General features: G+C 46.1%; 1 protein-coding gene across 6 annotated transcripts in view; it reads left to right on the top strand.

The window, feature by feature from the left end:
- The window catches only part of chl1b (cell adhesion molecule L1-like b), a 62,054-nt gene that overhangs the window by 31,319 nt on the left and 17,590 nt on the right, over positions 1 to 13,145 (top strand). For 3 of the 6 annotated variants that reach the window (XM_068595262.1, XM_068595263.1, XM_068595264.1), the window contains exons 2-17: positions 3,199 to 3,406; positions 4,859 to 4,876; positions 6,151 to 6,259; positions 6,422 to 6,612; positions 7,147 to 7,269; positions 7,985 to 8,155; positions 8,401 to 8,427; positions 8,615 to 8,726; positions 8,848 to 9,029; positions 10,023 to 10,154; positions 10,513 to 10,653; positions 11,475 to 11,586; positions 11,850 to 12,016; positions 12,105 to 12,270; positions 12,390 to 12,514; positions 12,915 to 13,016. In XM_068595262.1, the coding sequence (XP_068451363.1) occupies positions 3,304 to 3,406; positions 4,859 to 4,876; positions 6,151 to 6,259; positions 6,422 to 6,612; positions 7,147 to 7,269; positions 7,985 to 8,155; positions 8,401 to 8,427; positions 8,615 to 8,726; positions 8,848 to 9,029; positions 10,023 to 10,154; positions 10,513 to 10,653; positions 11,475 to 11,586; positions 11,850 to 12,016; positions 12,105 to 12,270; positions 12,390 to 12,514; positions 12,915 to 13,016 (1,981 nt within the window). In that variant the 5' untranslated portion in view covers positions 3,199 to 3,303. The remainder of the gene's footprint in view (positions 1 to 3,198; positions 3,407 to 4,858; positions 4,877 to 6,150; positions 6,260 to 6,421; positions 6,613 to 7,146; positions 7,270 to 7,984; positions 8,156 to 8,400; positions 8,428 to 8,614; positions 8,727 to 8,847; positions 9,030 to 10,022; positions 10,155 to 10,512; positions 10,654 to 11,474; positions 11,587 to 11,849; positions 12,017 to 12,104; positions 12,271 to 12,389; positions 12,515 to 12,914; positions 13,017 to 13,145) is intronic. The other 3 variants (XM_068595265.1, XM_068595266.1, XM_068595267.1) reach the window with 3 other exon arrangements.

Here is a 13,145-nt window from a genome sequence, read left to right as displayed (position 1 = left end):
TTTTCAAGGTCGTGGCTGAATATTTATCCGATTTCAACGAATTGGATGAGGTGTGAGACTTCAGAACGAGACTCCTCCTTGAGCTCGACTTGGTAAGACGAAAAAACAAGGAAAGGACTTTCTGTGGGGTTGCTATCGTGTTGTCAGACACTTATATTAACAATCTGAGCCTGTCAGTGGCAAAAACAAGCACTTTTAAAGGATGTACATTGGCAATGAGGGGTTGTCCCATAGGATTACATTGCGGCCTGATTCACGGCTGCAGCATTCTCTTTAAATACTGGAATTTGAAGAATTGTTATTCACATTAGTAAACTAGGCACAAAAACATGGAGAAATAGGCTCCAAGTAAAACAAACACCAAAGTCACACTTAAACGATGACGGGGAAAATGAGGTTAAAATGCCTTTGTACCAAACTGGTCTACATTCAAAAGTGATTTGTTGTTGTTGTTGACGACAGGGAACAAGTTGCTCTACATCTGTCTTCTAGAGAAAGCTTTAAAGTGCCGCAGCAGAATTCACTTGACTTGAGCTCCCTCTCTGTGCCCCCTCCACCACAGAGCTTCTGTCCCCTCTGAGCCTTGGCTAAGCAAGGTTAGGGTTCATATTGGCCTTCCCACAGTGAGCAGCTTTTAACCTCATGCCAGCTTCATCAATCTCAGGCAGGCGGGATCGCTGCTGAAAGGGGCAGGGATTAGGAACCGCCTGCTGTCTGTAAATCAGGCGATCTTGAAGGGGGGGCCCCTCTCGTGTGCATCATACGGGTCCGGTAGGGACCGTACCCCATGAATGTAGACATCAGCGCTTGCAGCAGTTAAACCCCAAGAGCGGACCTGTCTCAACCAGATGGCCTGAGCTGGTTCTCAATAAATGTTTAACGAGGGGAGAACAAATTAAATCAGAAGGCAAATGCCCGAGCACAGTTCGAGCAATGTAATCCATCTAAGGTGCTGTTGGGTTATTAAGGGATTTTGACAAGAACAATAGGACAATGAAAAAACAATGTCTTGTGGGGATTGTAACCCTCCCTACTCCCTCTCCTCTTTACCAGTCCAATCTTACCAACAAAGCACAAGCCAATTAGCACACAGCTCTTACCTTTTTGATTTGTATCTGTTGTTTGGTAACATAAATCACCATGTCTGGGAAAAACTGAAAACAAAGGAACGCCTCAGGCATTTTTTCTTCTTCTTTCAGAATGACTTACATCTCCGAGACTCCAATCTTCAGTTGGAAATAAATTCAATAGGCCTGAATTGTGATTGAGCGGAGTGGGTTTATATAATGTACAGCCCACTCAAGAGTCTCAAGCCGTGTCGGTGGGTGGGGCGGGGGTCACAATGGTTCAGAAAGCCGGTATTGAGTTAATACCATTAACATGACGTATGGTCGGAAAGTTCAGAGTGCACGTTCATCTGAAAACAGATCTTCGCAAAATGAATGAAATCGACTCTGTTAGCCTGTGGTCAGTTATTTAATTGCATCCCTTGAACAGGAGTTTGACCTCAGTGTTTCCTATTGAATTTCTAAAAGGAGAGATTAAATGAAAAATGATCTTTTTGACCCTTTGAGATCACATCCCCGGTCCTATTGTGCACCTATTGAAAAATTTATGCAAAACTTTATCTTGTTTTCTTCCTGTAAATTAAAATCGGACGGATGCTAGCGACCAAGGAGGTGTGTGTGGAGCCCCTTTATTTGGAAGTGTTGTAAATGTTGAGCTGATGGATGAAAGCAACATAATAATATTTGCTAATGAGATATTTACATAGCTAACAGTCACATTGTCAGCATGCCACTTTTCCTTGCGGGTTCGCAAAACATTATTTTTTTATGGGAATATTCTGTGAAAAAAGGATCCAGTGTTTACTTCTGGTGACCACGGGGCTAAAGAAACGATCATAATCCTCTTAACCATAACCGCAAGGCGCTCAAATATTCCGCGTTAACGGGGGTGTAGCTGAAGCTGAAGACGCTCAGACTTGCGTTTCAACAGGACCTTAGGGCAACAAGTAAAGAAGCCAGAGTTGGTTTTAGGCAGTATTGTGAACAGCGCACTCTTCTCCAGACATTGCAGAGCTGGTTGAGCGTACACCAGCTGTTGTGCATGTCTTGTTTCTACTGCCTGACAGCACACACGCCTCGATGTCCTAATAACACTAACACAGCAATTGCAGTTGCTTGGCTCTCCATCAGCGTGATGCCCCTTGCATGTTAAATCACTCTTGTTTCGCATGACCAGCAGCAACACTCCCTCTGGCCCACCAGCTTCATGATTTCTCTCAAACTCTTTCACGTTTTTTTTTTTGCCATCCCTTCTCTTTGTGCTATTGTGGTGTTTGCTGTAGCTCTTCAGCTAATTACTCCAGCGTGAGCCAGCGAGCTGGATTCCCCAGCCGACACGAGGAAGACTAATGAACCGACACCCCAGAGTGTAGCCGCCGACACTGAAATTCCCATACATCGCTCCCCCTCCCCGCCAGTTCTGCACTCTGGACCGATCATGCGCCGATTATGGCCCAGACTCTGGTCTGTTAGCTGGAAAATGATCCTGTCGGTGTGTGAGTGCAGACAGCGTACTCTCACTGACTGTTAACTACGTGAGCCAGTTATGCCTCACACCCCTCAAGCAGCCCTGTTTGCTGCTATAATGGGGGAAATTTGTAGCTGCATTGTTAATCTCTTTGAGTCATTGTTATCGCAAACATGCAGGCACAGATGAAAACAGAGCTGCGTTTTAAATCGGCCGAATAGTATCCAAACTTTGATGGTGAATTTGATTTGAATCTTGGTTTGTCCCTCCCCCTTCCTCCACCCCCAAACCCACCACCCCACACTAATGCTGAACATCTGCCATGCATGAATAAATCCACAGGCCCCTTACGTTTCTTTATTTCTTTATTTCCATTGCCGAACAGAGAAAAAAAACAATAATACAACCTCCACTTCACACTTCCAGCGACATCAAACTACAAAACAAGCTGCGTCCCAGGAGGAAGGGGGTGATGGGAGTCCTTTATGAGGATATTTCTTTGTCACAGCAACATTTGAACTGGCGCAGAGCAAGAGTCCCTCTGGATGCAAATGTGAAAAATGTGCAATTCGGTGGATTTGTTGTGTTCGGGGTTTGCCTTTTTTCCGTCTGCCAGCGCGTGGGTGGATTCATGGGGCCTCCTCCGTCTGTGCTTCCCTACAGGTACCGCATTTTCGTCGCGCCAGGGAAATGCACTGAGGACCGAGTAACAGAGAGAAGGAGACAGCACTCGTTTTCTTGAGGACGCCCAAGATCCAAGGAGAAACTATGAGGTCGCAGCAGAGGAGCCCGGGATCGCTGGCCGCGCTGGCCTTGATCACCTGCGTTTGTGCCTTTTACGTGACTACAGCCGTCGACATCCCGCTGGAGGGTGAGTGGCGGTCCATTTGTTTCAATGTCTGCTTCTGTCAACAAGGCAGTTCACTCTAATTGAGGTTGACTAGCTTCATTAGCAAGTCTGTTTTTCCTAATTTGAGGTAACTGACCCCTTTTAAATTATTACTTGTACACTTGACTTGAATGTTTTCTTGCTGCTTTCAAAATACTACTCATTTTGAAGCTTAAGTAATTCAACATTTGGTCTTTGGGTAGATCTTATGTATATACATTTTTTCTATCATGGAAGAAGGGTTTCTAGAGAATTTTACCCAATATCCAGGTCTGAAAAGTAAAGCCAATGTGGAAGGGCCTCAAACTTGCATGTTTTCTAATAGCCACCGTCTCCTCCGGTTGCAAAAAGAAGTCTGATTGTATAGAAGTCTATGAGAAAATGACTCTCTTGATTTGTCATTTATTATTATCCCATTTAGATTAAAATAGATCATAAAGCAGAGTATGCTTTAGGGCGGGTCTACCTCGTCATTGACAGGTCTATACCATGGCGTTGTCCGGTTATTAAGGTTCCTGTGATTTCGACCCTTACAACCTTTTCACAGTGTGTGTCCAAACTGCCCATTACTTAGTTTAATGGTTTTAACCCTCATTGCAATGCATGCTGGGAAGTCTGCTAAACACATCAAATTAAGTTTCTAAACAAATGGCATCAGGATATGAGCAAACACTCGGCAGCACATTCAGTCGAATCATAATGTCAAGTCACAACCCCTGATGGCCTCATCCTCGTTCTGAAAGGGCCCTGAAAATGTCCATCTTTATTAGATTATTAATAAAAGATCTGCTGTTTTCAGTTGCTGTTTGACGTTTTACAGACACTTACTTATCAAACGCACGTTAAAAGCTTCCTCAAGGCGGGCCATTTGTGAAGCAGGAAGACGCAGCAGAGTATGCAAAGGACAGGAGTCTTACAAAAGGAGTCTGAGAACGCTTAATGCTCATCTGAGGAGAGCTTGTCCTTGGTTTATCTTCAAGTGCTTTTAGCAGGAAAAAAAAGGTGTAGAATAATTTAGAGGCAGATGAATCGTTGTACGGCGGACTGTTACTATCATCAAGCATTCTGTGAATGGAATATATTTACAGCCACTTTCTACTTTGAGTTTGTGTGTTTTTTTGTGTCTCTTTTGTGTTGGAGCTCCAGTTTCCTTGGAAACGCATATCAAACCTCTCCCTCTGAATTATTCAGAAATATCTCTTTAGGGCCCGGTAAAATACAGTTCAAACAGGTTTCCAGAGAAGGCCAGAGTATTTTTTTTGATGTTAGAGTATTGTTTTAATTCAGCTCTCTGTTTTTGCATTACTCGTGTGTGTGCTTTTAAAAAGGTTTATGTAGAGAATGCCTGTGACATAAAGAGATTATTCACAAACCGCTGACTGTTTTTGTTTTGCTTTGTTTATTCCCCCCCTCCTGCTGCCATGGATTTTGTAGTTTTAGCTCATATAAACAGTAAGTTCGCTCTGCCGCACCGTTGCTGGTATTAGTGACATCCTCTGCTCTCGTCTGTTAATCTCCTCGGCTCGCCGTCGAGCACAGCGGCAGCTTTGCTCGCAGCCATATGTGTTGGCTCTGAATCTCATGTGTCATCCGTCATGGACTCCGTAGCGCGTGGCATCCTATAGCTTGTAGGACTTACGGCATGTCCCCGTTTAACCTCCACAGGCCGGCCACACGGTGCTGTTCATACCCATCGTGTTGTGTTCGTTCCATGCTTCAAGATCAAAATAAAACAAATCTAACAAAACAAAAAGGCAAACCATCGACTCTTTATGGAGACAGACATATACATCGTAAACATCATAGCAAAGTGGTTCCCAACCTCGGGGTGTTTTTTTCCTGAATGAAGGAATTTCTTTTGGCGCCCCCACCCCCTCCAACGATGTTGTAGCCAGCGCCAAAGGGAAGGAAAAAAAAATCACCATATCAAACAACTGTTGAACAAGACGAACAGAAATTTAAATACGACTTCTTGTAGTCTACTCCCCTCTCATCCACTAGCGGCTTTGGTCGGATAAGCCAGCTAAGCTGCATTGTTTCGGCCGGGCCTGAACGCTCCACTGTGAAAGCTCAATGGTGCTAACGGGATCACAGCTCCCGTTAGCACTAGCCGGCTCCCAAACTAGCATCTCCACTCTTTAGTGGGACAGAGGGTGGCAGGATGCACCTTTTAAACAATGGTTTGTGGTCCGTAGGGTTTATTGGCTACATTTGGGTTCCATTTACTCAAGCATGATACACACGATTTTGGCCATAGATAACATCAAAAGGCACAGATTTCTGTTGGACGGGGGTCGATCATGCTTACTGTGGTGCGTAAAGGCCCATTCTGAGCTAGGGAAGGCCCCTGATCCTGGGGGTCAAGACCACCCAAGGGGCCCCGAGAAGAACCCAAGTGGTCACAAGATGGTTGAAGAGCTGAGAAGGCAACCAGATAGAATTGTTTGCTTATTTCTTATGAAATGGCCACTTTTACGATTTCAAGAGTCTTAAAAGTACACGTTTACAAGTTACTCTTCAGTTGAAGTTTTCACAAATGCGACATCACCATTGAGGCTAAACAACCTGCGGGGGGGGGGGGGGGGGGGGGTGACACGCCACAAAAGGTTGGGAACCACTGCCCCGTAGTATCACACTGAACTCGATGCTTCTGAAAGGAGCTCTAATCCCGGCCTGTGTTGCGTGTCTCTCACCTTCCCGTTGCTCGTTTTGTGATTGTCGCCCAGTTGAGCAGCTGCCCACCATCACAGCGCAGTCGCCCAGCTCTCTCATCGCCTTCCCGTTTGACGAGAGCTTCCCCATGACGTGTGAAGCCAAAGGGAACCCCGAGCCAGAGTGAGTATCGAGCCTCGCCCGTCTGCCCAGACACACACCAGTCACAAACAACAATAGCAACAGTTTGCCACCAACGTGTTGCATTTTGGTTTAGAACGTTTGGAAAATGAGCCGCCTCGGCTGAAGGGACATGACTTTTCAATACCGGCTTTATTTATGTAGATTCCGATGGACGAAGAATGGCCAGGAATTCGACCCCTCTTTAGACCCCCGGCTGATGAAAGAAGAGAATTCTGGGACCTTTGTGATACCCAATAATGGAAACCTTACAGAGTACCAGGGAACCTATCGCTGTTACACCTCAAACAAACTGGGGACCGCCATATCGAAGGAGATTGAGTTCATTGTGCCCCGTGAGTAACATACATCTGTGTGCGTGTGTGTGTGTGTGTGTGTGTGTATGTGTGTGTGTGTGTGTGAGAGTGTGTGGTGCTCTGTTACAGTGCTTTCAAAGTGATTCAGGACCAGCAGTCGTGTGTAATGACTGCCCCTCTCCATTGTGAGCCCCTCATTGTATTGGACGGGGCAGAAAGTCATTGAGGCTCTCCCTGAGCTCTCCACCCACCGTAGCATCTCATCTGTAGCGGTGCATTGGATGAAAAAATTCAACACGGAGTGTGATTTAGCCTCTCCATAATTTCCTTTGAGATATATATTTATTTCTTAATTTTTTTCTTCCCCGAACACAGTACATACATTCTCAATGAAAAGTGTGTTTGGCTAGGCTTCAGCGGTGACGAGCCACAAAGAAATCCCAAAGTGACTGAATGATACAAAGCCTCCATCTAAATACCAGAATGATAAGACTGCCATCTCCTGGAGGAGAATAGAACTGCATCCTATATTTGATTAAATCATGTTTGTCTTTTTGTTGTTGCTGATACTAGATGTTCCCAAGTTTCCTAAAGAAACACTTGACCCCGTCGTGGTGGAGGAAGGCCAGGCTTTTGTTTTAAAGTGTGATCCACCTAAAGGCATTCCCCCCCTCCAGATCTACTGGATGACTATCAGTAAGTCATATTTATGATAAATCAACAATGTGCAATTTAGTTTGAAATACAAGTTTATTTTTTGCTGCAGTACGCTCGTTCATTCTTATCCAGGACATGCTGTTTTTTTAGGTTCATTTCGAATTCTGCTCTTGATTAAGCCCTTAAAGGAGGATCAGTTGTTGTGACAACATGCTTCTTAGACAAACATCGTTCATAAAGGTGGTTTTTCTGTTACAGTGGTTTGAGCGGGAACTAGTTTTAACCACTTTAATTTAAAACCACGCCACCTTCTCCACATGGTCAGATATATCTGAGGGGTGGGGAGATAATGAGTTGGGTACGAAAAAAAAGCAACAATGAATTCTGTTGCACTAATTTGTACATTTGTGTGCACTTTTCTGTAATATTTGCTTTAATTATTACCATATAAAATGCACCATATTTTATGAACTTAGCTACTAACAAACTATTTTGTATGTGGAATCCTAATCAAAAAAGTGACTAACAGTAACTACACAGTAACGGTAACTACACAGACATGTAGTAGTAGTAGTAGTAGTAGTAGTAATATTTCCCTCTGAAATAAAGTGGAGTAGAAGTTTGAAGTCAAGTACCTGGATATTGTACCACAGTACAGTCCAGTACTTGAGTATATTAAAACTAGCGTCCTGTTGTGTGTCACGGCTGATAAACACCCCGGGATGTAAGCTCCTCCTCCTCCTCCTGTGCTCAGACCTGCAGCACATCGAGCAGGACGACAGGGTCTCCATGGGCCTGAACGGAGACCTGTACTTCTCTCACGCCGAGGAGAAGGACAGCCGGAGGGACTACTGCTGCTTCGCCGCCTTCCCTAGGATACGCACCATCGTTCAGAAGACTGCCATGTCCGTCGTGGTGAAGACGAGTAAGTGTCCCTTCAGTCATCCGTCCTCCACGAGTTTGTTTTCAGAGCGCCGGCTGTTTCCAACGGGCTCGCCATCGTATTCACGGCTGCTCTTCAAGTGTCACACGCATCCCCTCGGTTTCATGTTGTGGTTTTAATCACTGTGATGTCTCTCATTGATCCACGCTGTCCTCGTGTTCATTGTCTCTCTCTTTTTTTGTCTTTTTATTTTTCATGTCTCATGTCTCATCCACCCTACATTTCAGAAAACAGTGGCATGAGTCCCGAAACTGGTAAGTTTAAAGTTTCAGAGTAAAACACACTTTAGCTGTGCGTCATCTGTAAACTGTGCACAAGGCAGGTCTCTGTGTGTGTGTGTGTGTGTGTGTGTGTGTGTGTGTGTGTGTGTGTGTGTGTGTGTCTGTGTGTGTGAATAACTATATATACAAATGCAATCTGCTTTCTGCCATGCGTCCTCAGCTAATGCAATCCTTGAGAGAAGACCCTCTCTCCTGACACCCTCTGGTGTCAAATCAGAGACACGGATAGTCAAAGGAGAGGACCTGAAATGGGAGTGTATTGCTGAGGGATTGTAAGTATTATTTTGTCCCACACTTTTTGCTCTTTCACCACCCTTTTTTTTTTTGATATGTCATTTCAGCAAAATCTCCCTCTCTCAATCTTGCACTCTCTCCCTCTTTGTCTTTCTCTAGTCCAACTCCGCAGGTCGAGTGGGTGAAGATGGGTCATCAGCTCCCCGTCAAAGCCAAACTGGAGAATCACAGGAAGCTGCTGATTGTGCCGAGGGTGGACCAGGAGGACGGCGGGAAGTACATGTGCAAGGCGAAGAACACACTGGGAGAAGCCATCCACTACTTCACACTGACGGTGGAAGGTAACAGTGGCGCGCCGCGAGGGCCACAGTGGCGTCGTCACGCCTGACGCGTTTGAGACCAGTTCAGCAGCCAAGTCATTTGAATAATATACTCATGAGAGACCTTCTCTTCGTTTGAAGAAGCCGCCGCTTTGAGTTCAGTGGGGGAAGAAGTTGTTAGATTCTTGTTAGAACGTGATAATGTAAGAATACTGCATGACAAGCAAAAGTCCTGCACTCGGATGCTTGCTGAAGTAAAAGGACAGCAGCATTATCAGCTAATTGAAGTAAGACCATGAAAAAAAAGGCCTTACATATAAAATTGATGTTTTTTAATACGGACGCATCAATGTGTAAGCAGCACTATATTGTTGAAGTTCTTTAAGTGCTTTCTACAATGAACCATTAGTCCAGTGGTTCCTACCCTAAAGGTCAGGCCCCACCAAAGGGTCACACGACGAGTCCTGAGGGGGCTCATGATGCATAATAGGGCAGGACAGAAGAAAAAGCAAAGTTCAACCATTTGTATTCATGTTTTAGACTTTCTTCTCATCTTTACTCCATGAAACATGAAATGTGCGCAGTTTAGCGGGGGACAAGTGTCTTTGGTGGAGCTGATGACGGAAATCCATCACTCACAGGGTCGGAAGCCTGTGGGTTCATCTTTAACAACGCGCTCAAGTACAAGTAGCTCAGAATCGCACATCAGTACAGCGTCCGAATAAATCTTCTCTCTGCTGACTTTAATACCGAGGCATATGTACAAATGCACCCTTATGAACCGAATCTGTTCAAAACGCTCAAGGACTCCGGTGAGACAGGAGGCACCTGAAGGGCCTCTCGTGTCTGTCAGGGCCTCCAGAGCCCCTCGAATGCAGCGGGGCCCCCACATACTGAATAACGTGTGTCAGTCGATCGTTCTCGTGATTGCGTCCTCTCTGCAAGCGCCTAAGTGTTCTTCCTGGCGGCGGCACTCTTCGGTGTGATAATGCCATGCTGATTATGTGTTCCCAGAGCCCCCGGAGTGGGTGGCGGAGCCCGAGAGTCAGCTCAGTATGATCGACTCCGACGTGCTAATCAAGTGCTCCGCCAGCGGGACCCCTCGGCCGACGATAACGTGGAGCGTGAACGGTGAACCTCTGCGGGGTCAGTCCGTCTCTTCCCTGTTTCAAACCTTTCTACTGATGACTTTTTGTTTTGTTGCTTTCATTTTTGCATTATGTTTGTATCATTAGGAGAGGGGATGGGACTCTGTCTTGTTATCAGGCTTTGGGGGTGTCATCAACATTCATATCTAGACTATGTTTATTTATTTATTTATTTTTTTTACAAAAGCATAGGGTTCTTATCGGATACAGCTATGTACTTTTACTTCGCTAGTCCCTAAAGAAATCTTGTTAAATGTATTATATTTTTTCCCTGCTGGCGCAGCCCTAGTGCATACAGAGCCGCATGAATGGTGACAATCTAAACCTGGCTGTGATTTTGTCGTTAATTTTTACAGGGGCCCCTGCAGCCAACAGGAAAGTGTTGGATGACACCATAGTTTTGCACAACGCCAAAGCGTCTGACAGCGCCGTCTATCAGTGCGAGGCCTCCAACAAGCACGGGACCCTCCTGTCGAACGCAAACATCATGATCATGAGTAAGTGCTGCAGTACACTCGAGCCAGTCGGCACTTTACATCTCGGCTTCCCTCCCGCCCCCCCAAAAAAGAAGCAGGATCTGAAGATTCTGCGACAGACTTTGCGACGAGTCACCGGGAGAACGCTGGTGACTGATGTGTCGAGCCGGTGCTGATGTTGGCAGGTGCCCATAAAGCAGCGAGGAGCCCGGAGAAAGGAAGGCTGTCTACAAGCTGTAACTCCGTCATTCGGGCCCTGGCGGTTCTCCCCGTGGAGCAACAAGCCTCAGCTCCCAGCCATTTATATGCTAACAAGTTTCCAATTCCATTCTGATTTCAGGGCCATAAGACAAACATGTGCTGCTTTACAAGTGCAGATAAACAGAAAAGACAGAATGTGGTGGAGTTTGTTCTCGGTGACACAGGAGTTAATAAAGCCGGACAGTTTCTGAATGCTAAGTCCCAGTGGCTGCCTTTGTAAACAATTAGGAGAGACAGAGCATTTTAATAGGAAGCTTTGGCTACAACTGATAAGCAAACAAGCCCAGCTTACTTATTATTCCATTGTTTTCATCTTTGATTTCATTTATTTATTTATTTGCAGTTGCACATTGCTGACAACCTGACAGTCAAGTCTTTTTTTCTTCTTTTTGGGCCAAAAAAAAAAAGGAGCCGACTTAACAGCCCTGCCGCCTCACTTAACCCCAGACGATGTGCCGTCTTTCCTTTCTTGACGTTTTTTCTAAAAGCAGAACTTCAATGGTGGAATATCCACATCAGGGCAACCCTCCCGCTTTCCCGAACAAACTTCAAAATTGATGATCAGATTCTGCCTCTCACAGATCTGGCCCCCATGATCCTCACCAAGGAGGGGGAGGACTACTCTGCGGTGGAGGGCAAGGGAGCGATGATGCACTGCTCGGTCTTCAGCTCTCCTCCTCCTACTATCACTTGGTGAGTGTGCAGCCTGCTCCTCCTCACATCCACCAGCAGAGAGCAGTAGATCTCAACCGCTGGATGCACCCGGCCCCCTCTGTACACACACACACACACACACGCACACACATTCGCACACATGTGGCGTGTTTCTTCAGGAACCCTGTCACCGTTAGACTTCCACAGTGTGCGTGTTTTTCCAGTGGTGCCGGCGCTGTATTCACGTTTAATTTGGAATCAAACGGCGCCGTCACTGAACTTCCTTCTGAATGTCCAACCAGGAGCAAAGACGACTCCCCTGAATCCGTGGAGGGGCCGAGGTTCGCCGTCCACGACAACGGGTCGCTGGAGATCTACAGCGCTGAGAAGGACGACGCGGGGCAGTACACGTGTTTAGCCAAAAACACGGAGGGCTCGTCCGCCGTCGACGCCGTGCTCTACGTGAAAGGTAAACAGCTTTTTGTTCTTCCCGTAAAAAGTGTTTGCTGTTACTCGCAGTCCTTGAAATGTGACTAATGCGGTCGTGCCTATGGAAGATCCCACCAGAATAGTGGCGGCCCAGGAGGACCAGCAGATCTTAATGGGTACCACGGCCCAGCTCTCATGCCTCGCGGAGTACGACAAGTCCTTCAGCAACGACTTTGAGATCCTGTGGGAAAAAGACGATATGGCAATAGGCCTCAACCACACTGAGAATTCAAGGTAGGAGGCTGCTTTTATTTATTGTTTCTTTCTAGAGTGTTTCAGACTCAATCCCAGCTGGATTTTGCTCCCAAGTTTTGTCAATCAATACTGCACCCTCCATTCTTTTCTGCTCACAGATACTTTGTGGAGGACGGTATCCTGCAGATCCTCAACGTGAGCCACAGGGACCAGGGTGTGTACACGTGCGTGGCGAGAACCCCGGTGGACCGCGACACGGCCTCGATGTTGCTTATGGTGCTAGGTGAGCTAACAAATAACAACCAATGCCTCTGCTTCGGGGGCCAAACGGATCAGGAACCACTGGTGCTACATTTATGTATGAGGCGTTCATAAAGGGATCAATATGTCACGGGAGCCCGAGCAGAGCGTGGACATGCAGGCACGCGGCTTTATTAGCTCACTGCCATGCCTCAACAACCCCGCCCCCAACCCGACACCCCCTGCGTTTTTTCCGAAGAGTTTTATTCAACGTGTTAGAGTTTAAAGAAATATGCAGCGATGCAGCTCGTTCCACATCCTCTGGCTCTCGGGGTTGATTTGATTGAACATTTGTTTCCGTTGGCCTTTCTTCCCTTTTTTTTGCCGCAGAGATTGATGTGTCTGTGATTTTCAAAAGCTGTGTTGTTGTGATGGTTTTGCAGACGTCCCTGATGCACCCGAGTACTTGGTACTGTCTGAACACAAGAGCAAAAGTGTGAAACTGAACTGGATCCCTGGGGACGATCACAACAGCTCCACTACAGGTAAAAAAAAAATAAAAAAAATAATGGAGCATCTGTGTGTGCAGGTGTTGGTACATACAGCACTGAATATCTGACACTTTTGGGCGTCACCCTGCATGGTGATGGATTTCTATGATACATCATGTACAA

The sequence above is a fragment of the Clinocottus analis genome, unplaced genomic scaffold, assembly GCF_023055335.1.
Source record: "Clinocottus analis isolate CAN_PGR_092001 unplaced genomic scaffold, fCliAna1.0.p SCAF_3, whole genome shotgun sequence".
Classification (NCBI taxonomy): Eukaryota; Metazoa; Chordata; class Actinopteri; order Perciformes; family Cottidae; genus Clinocottus; species Clinocottus analis.
This window is presented reverse-complemented; position numbering and strand designations above follow the sequence as displayed.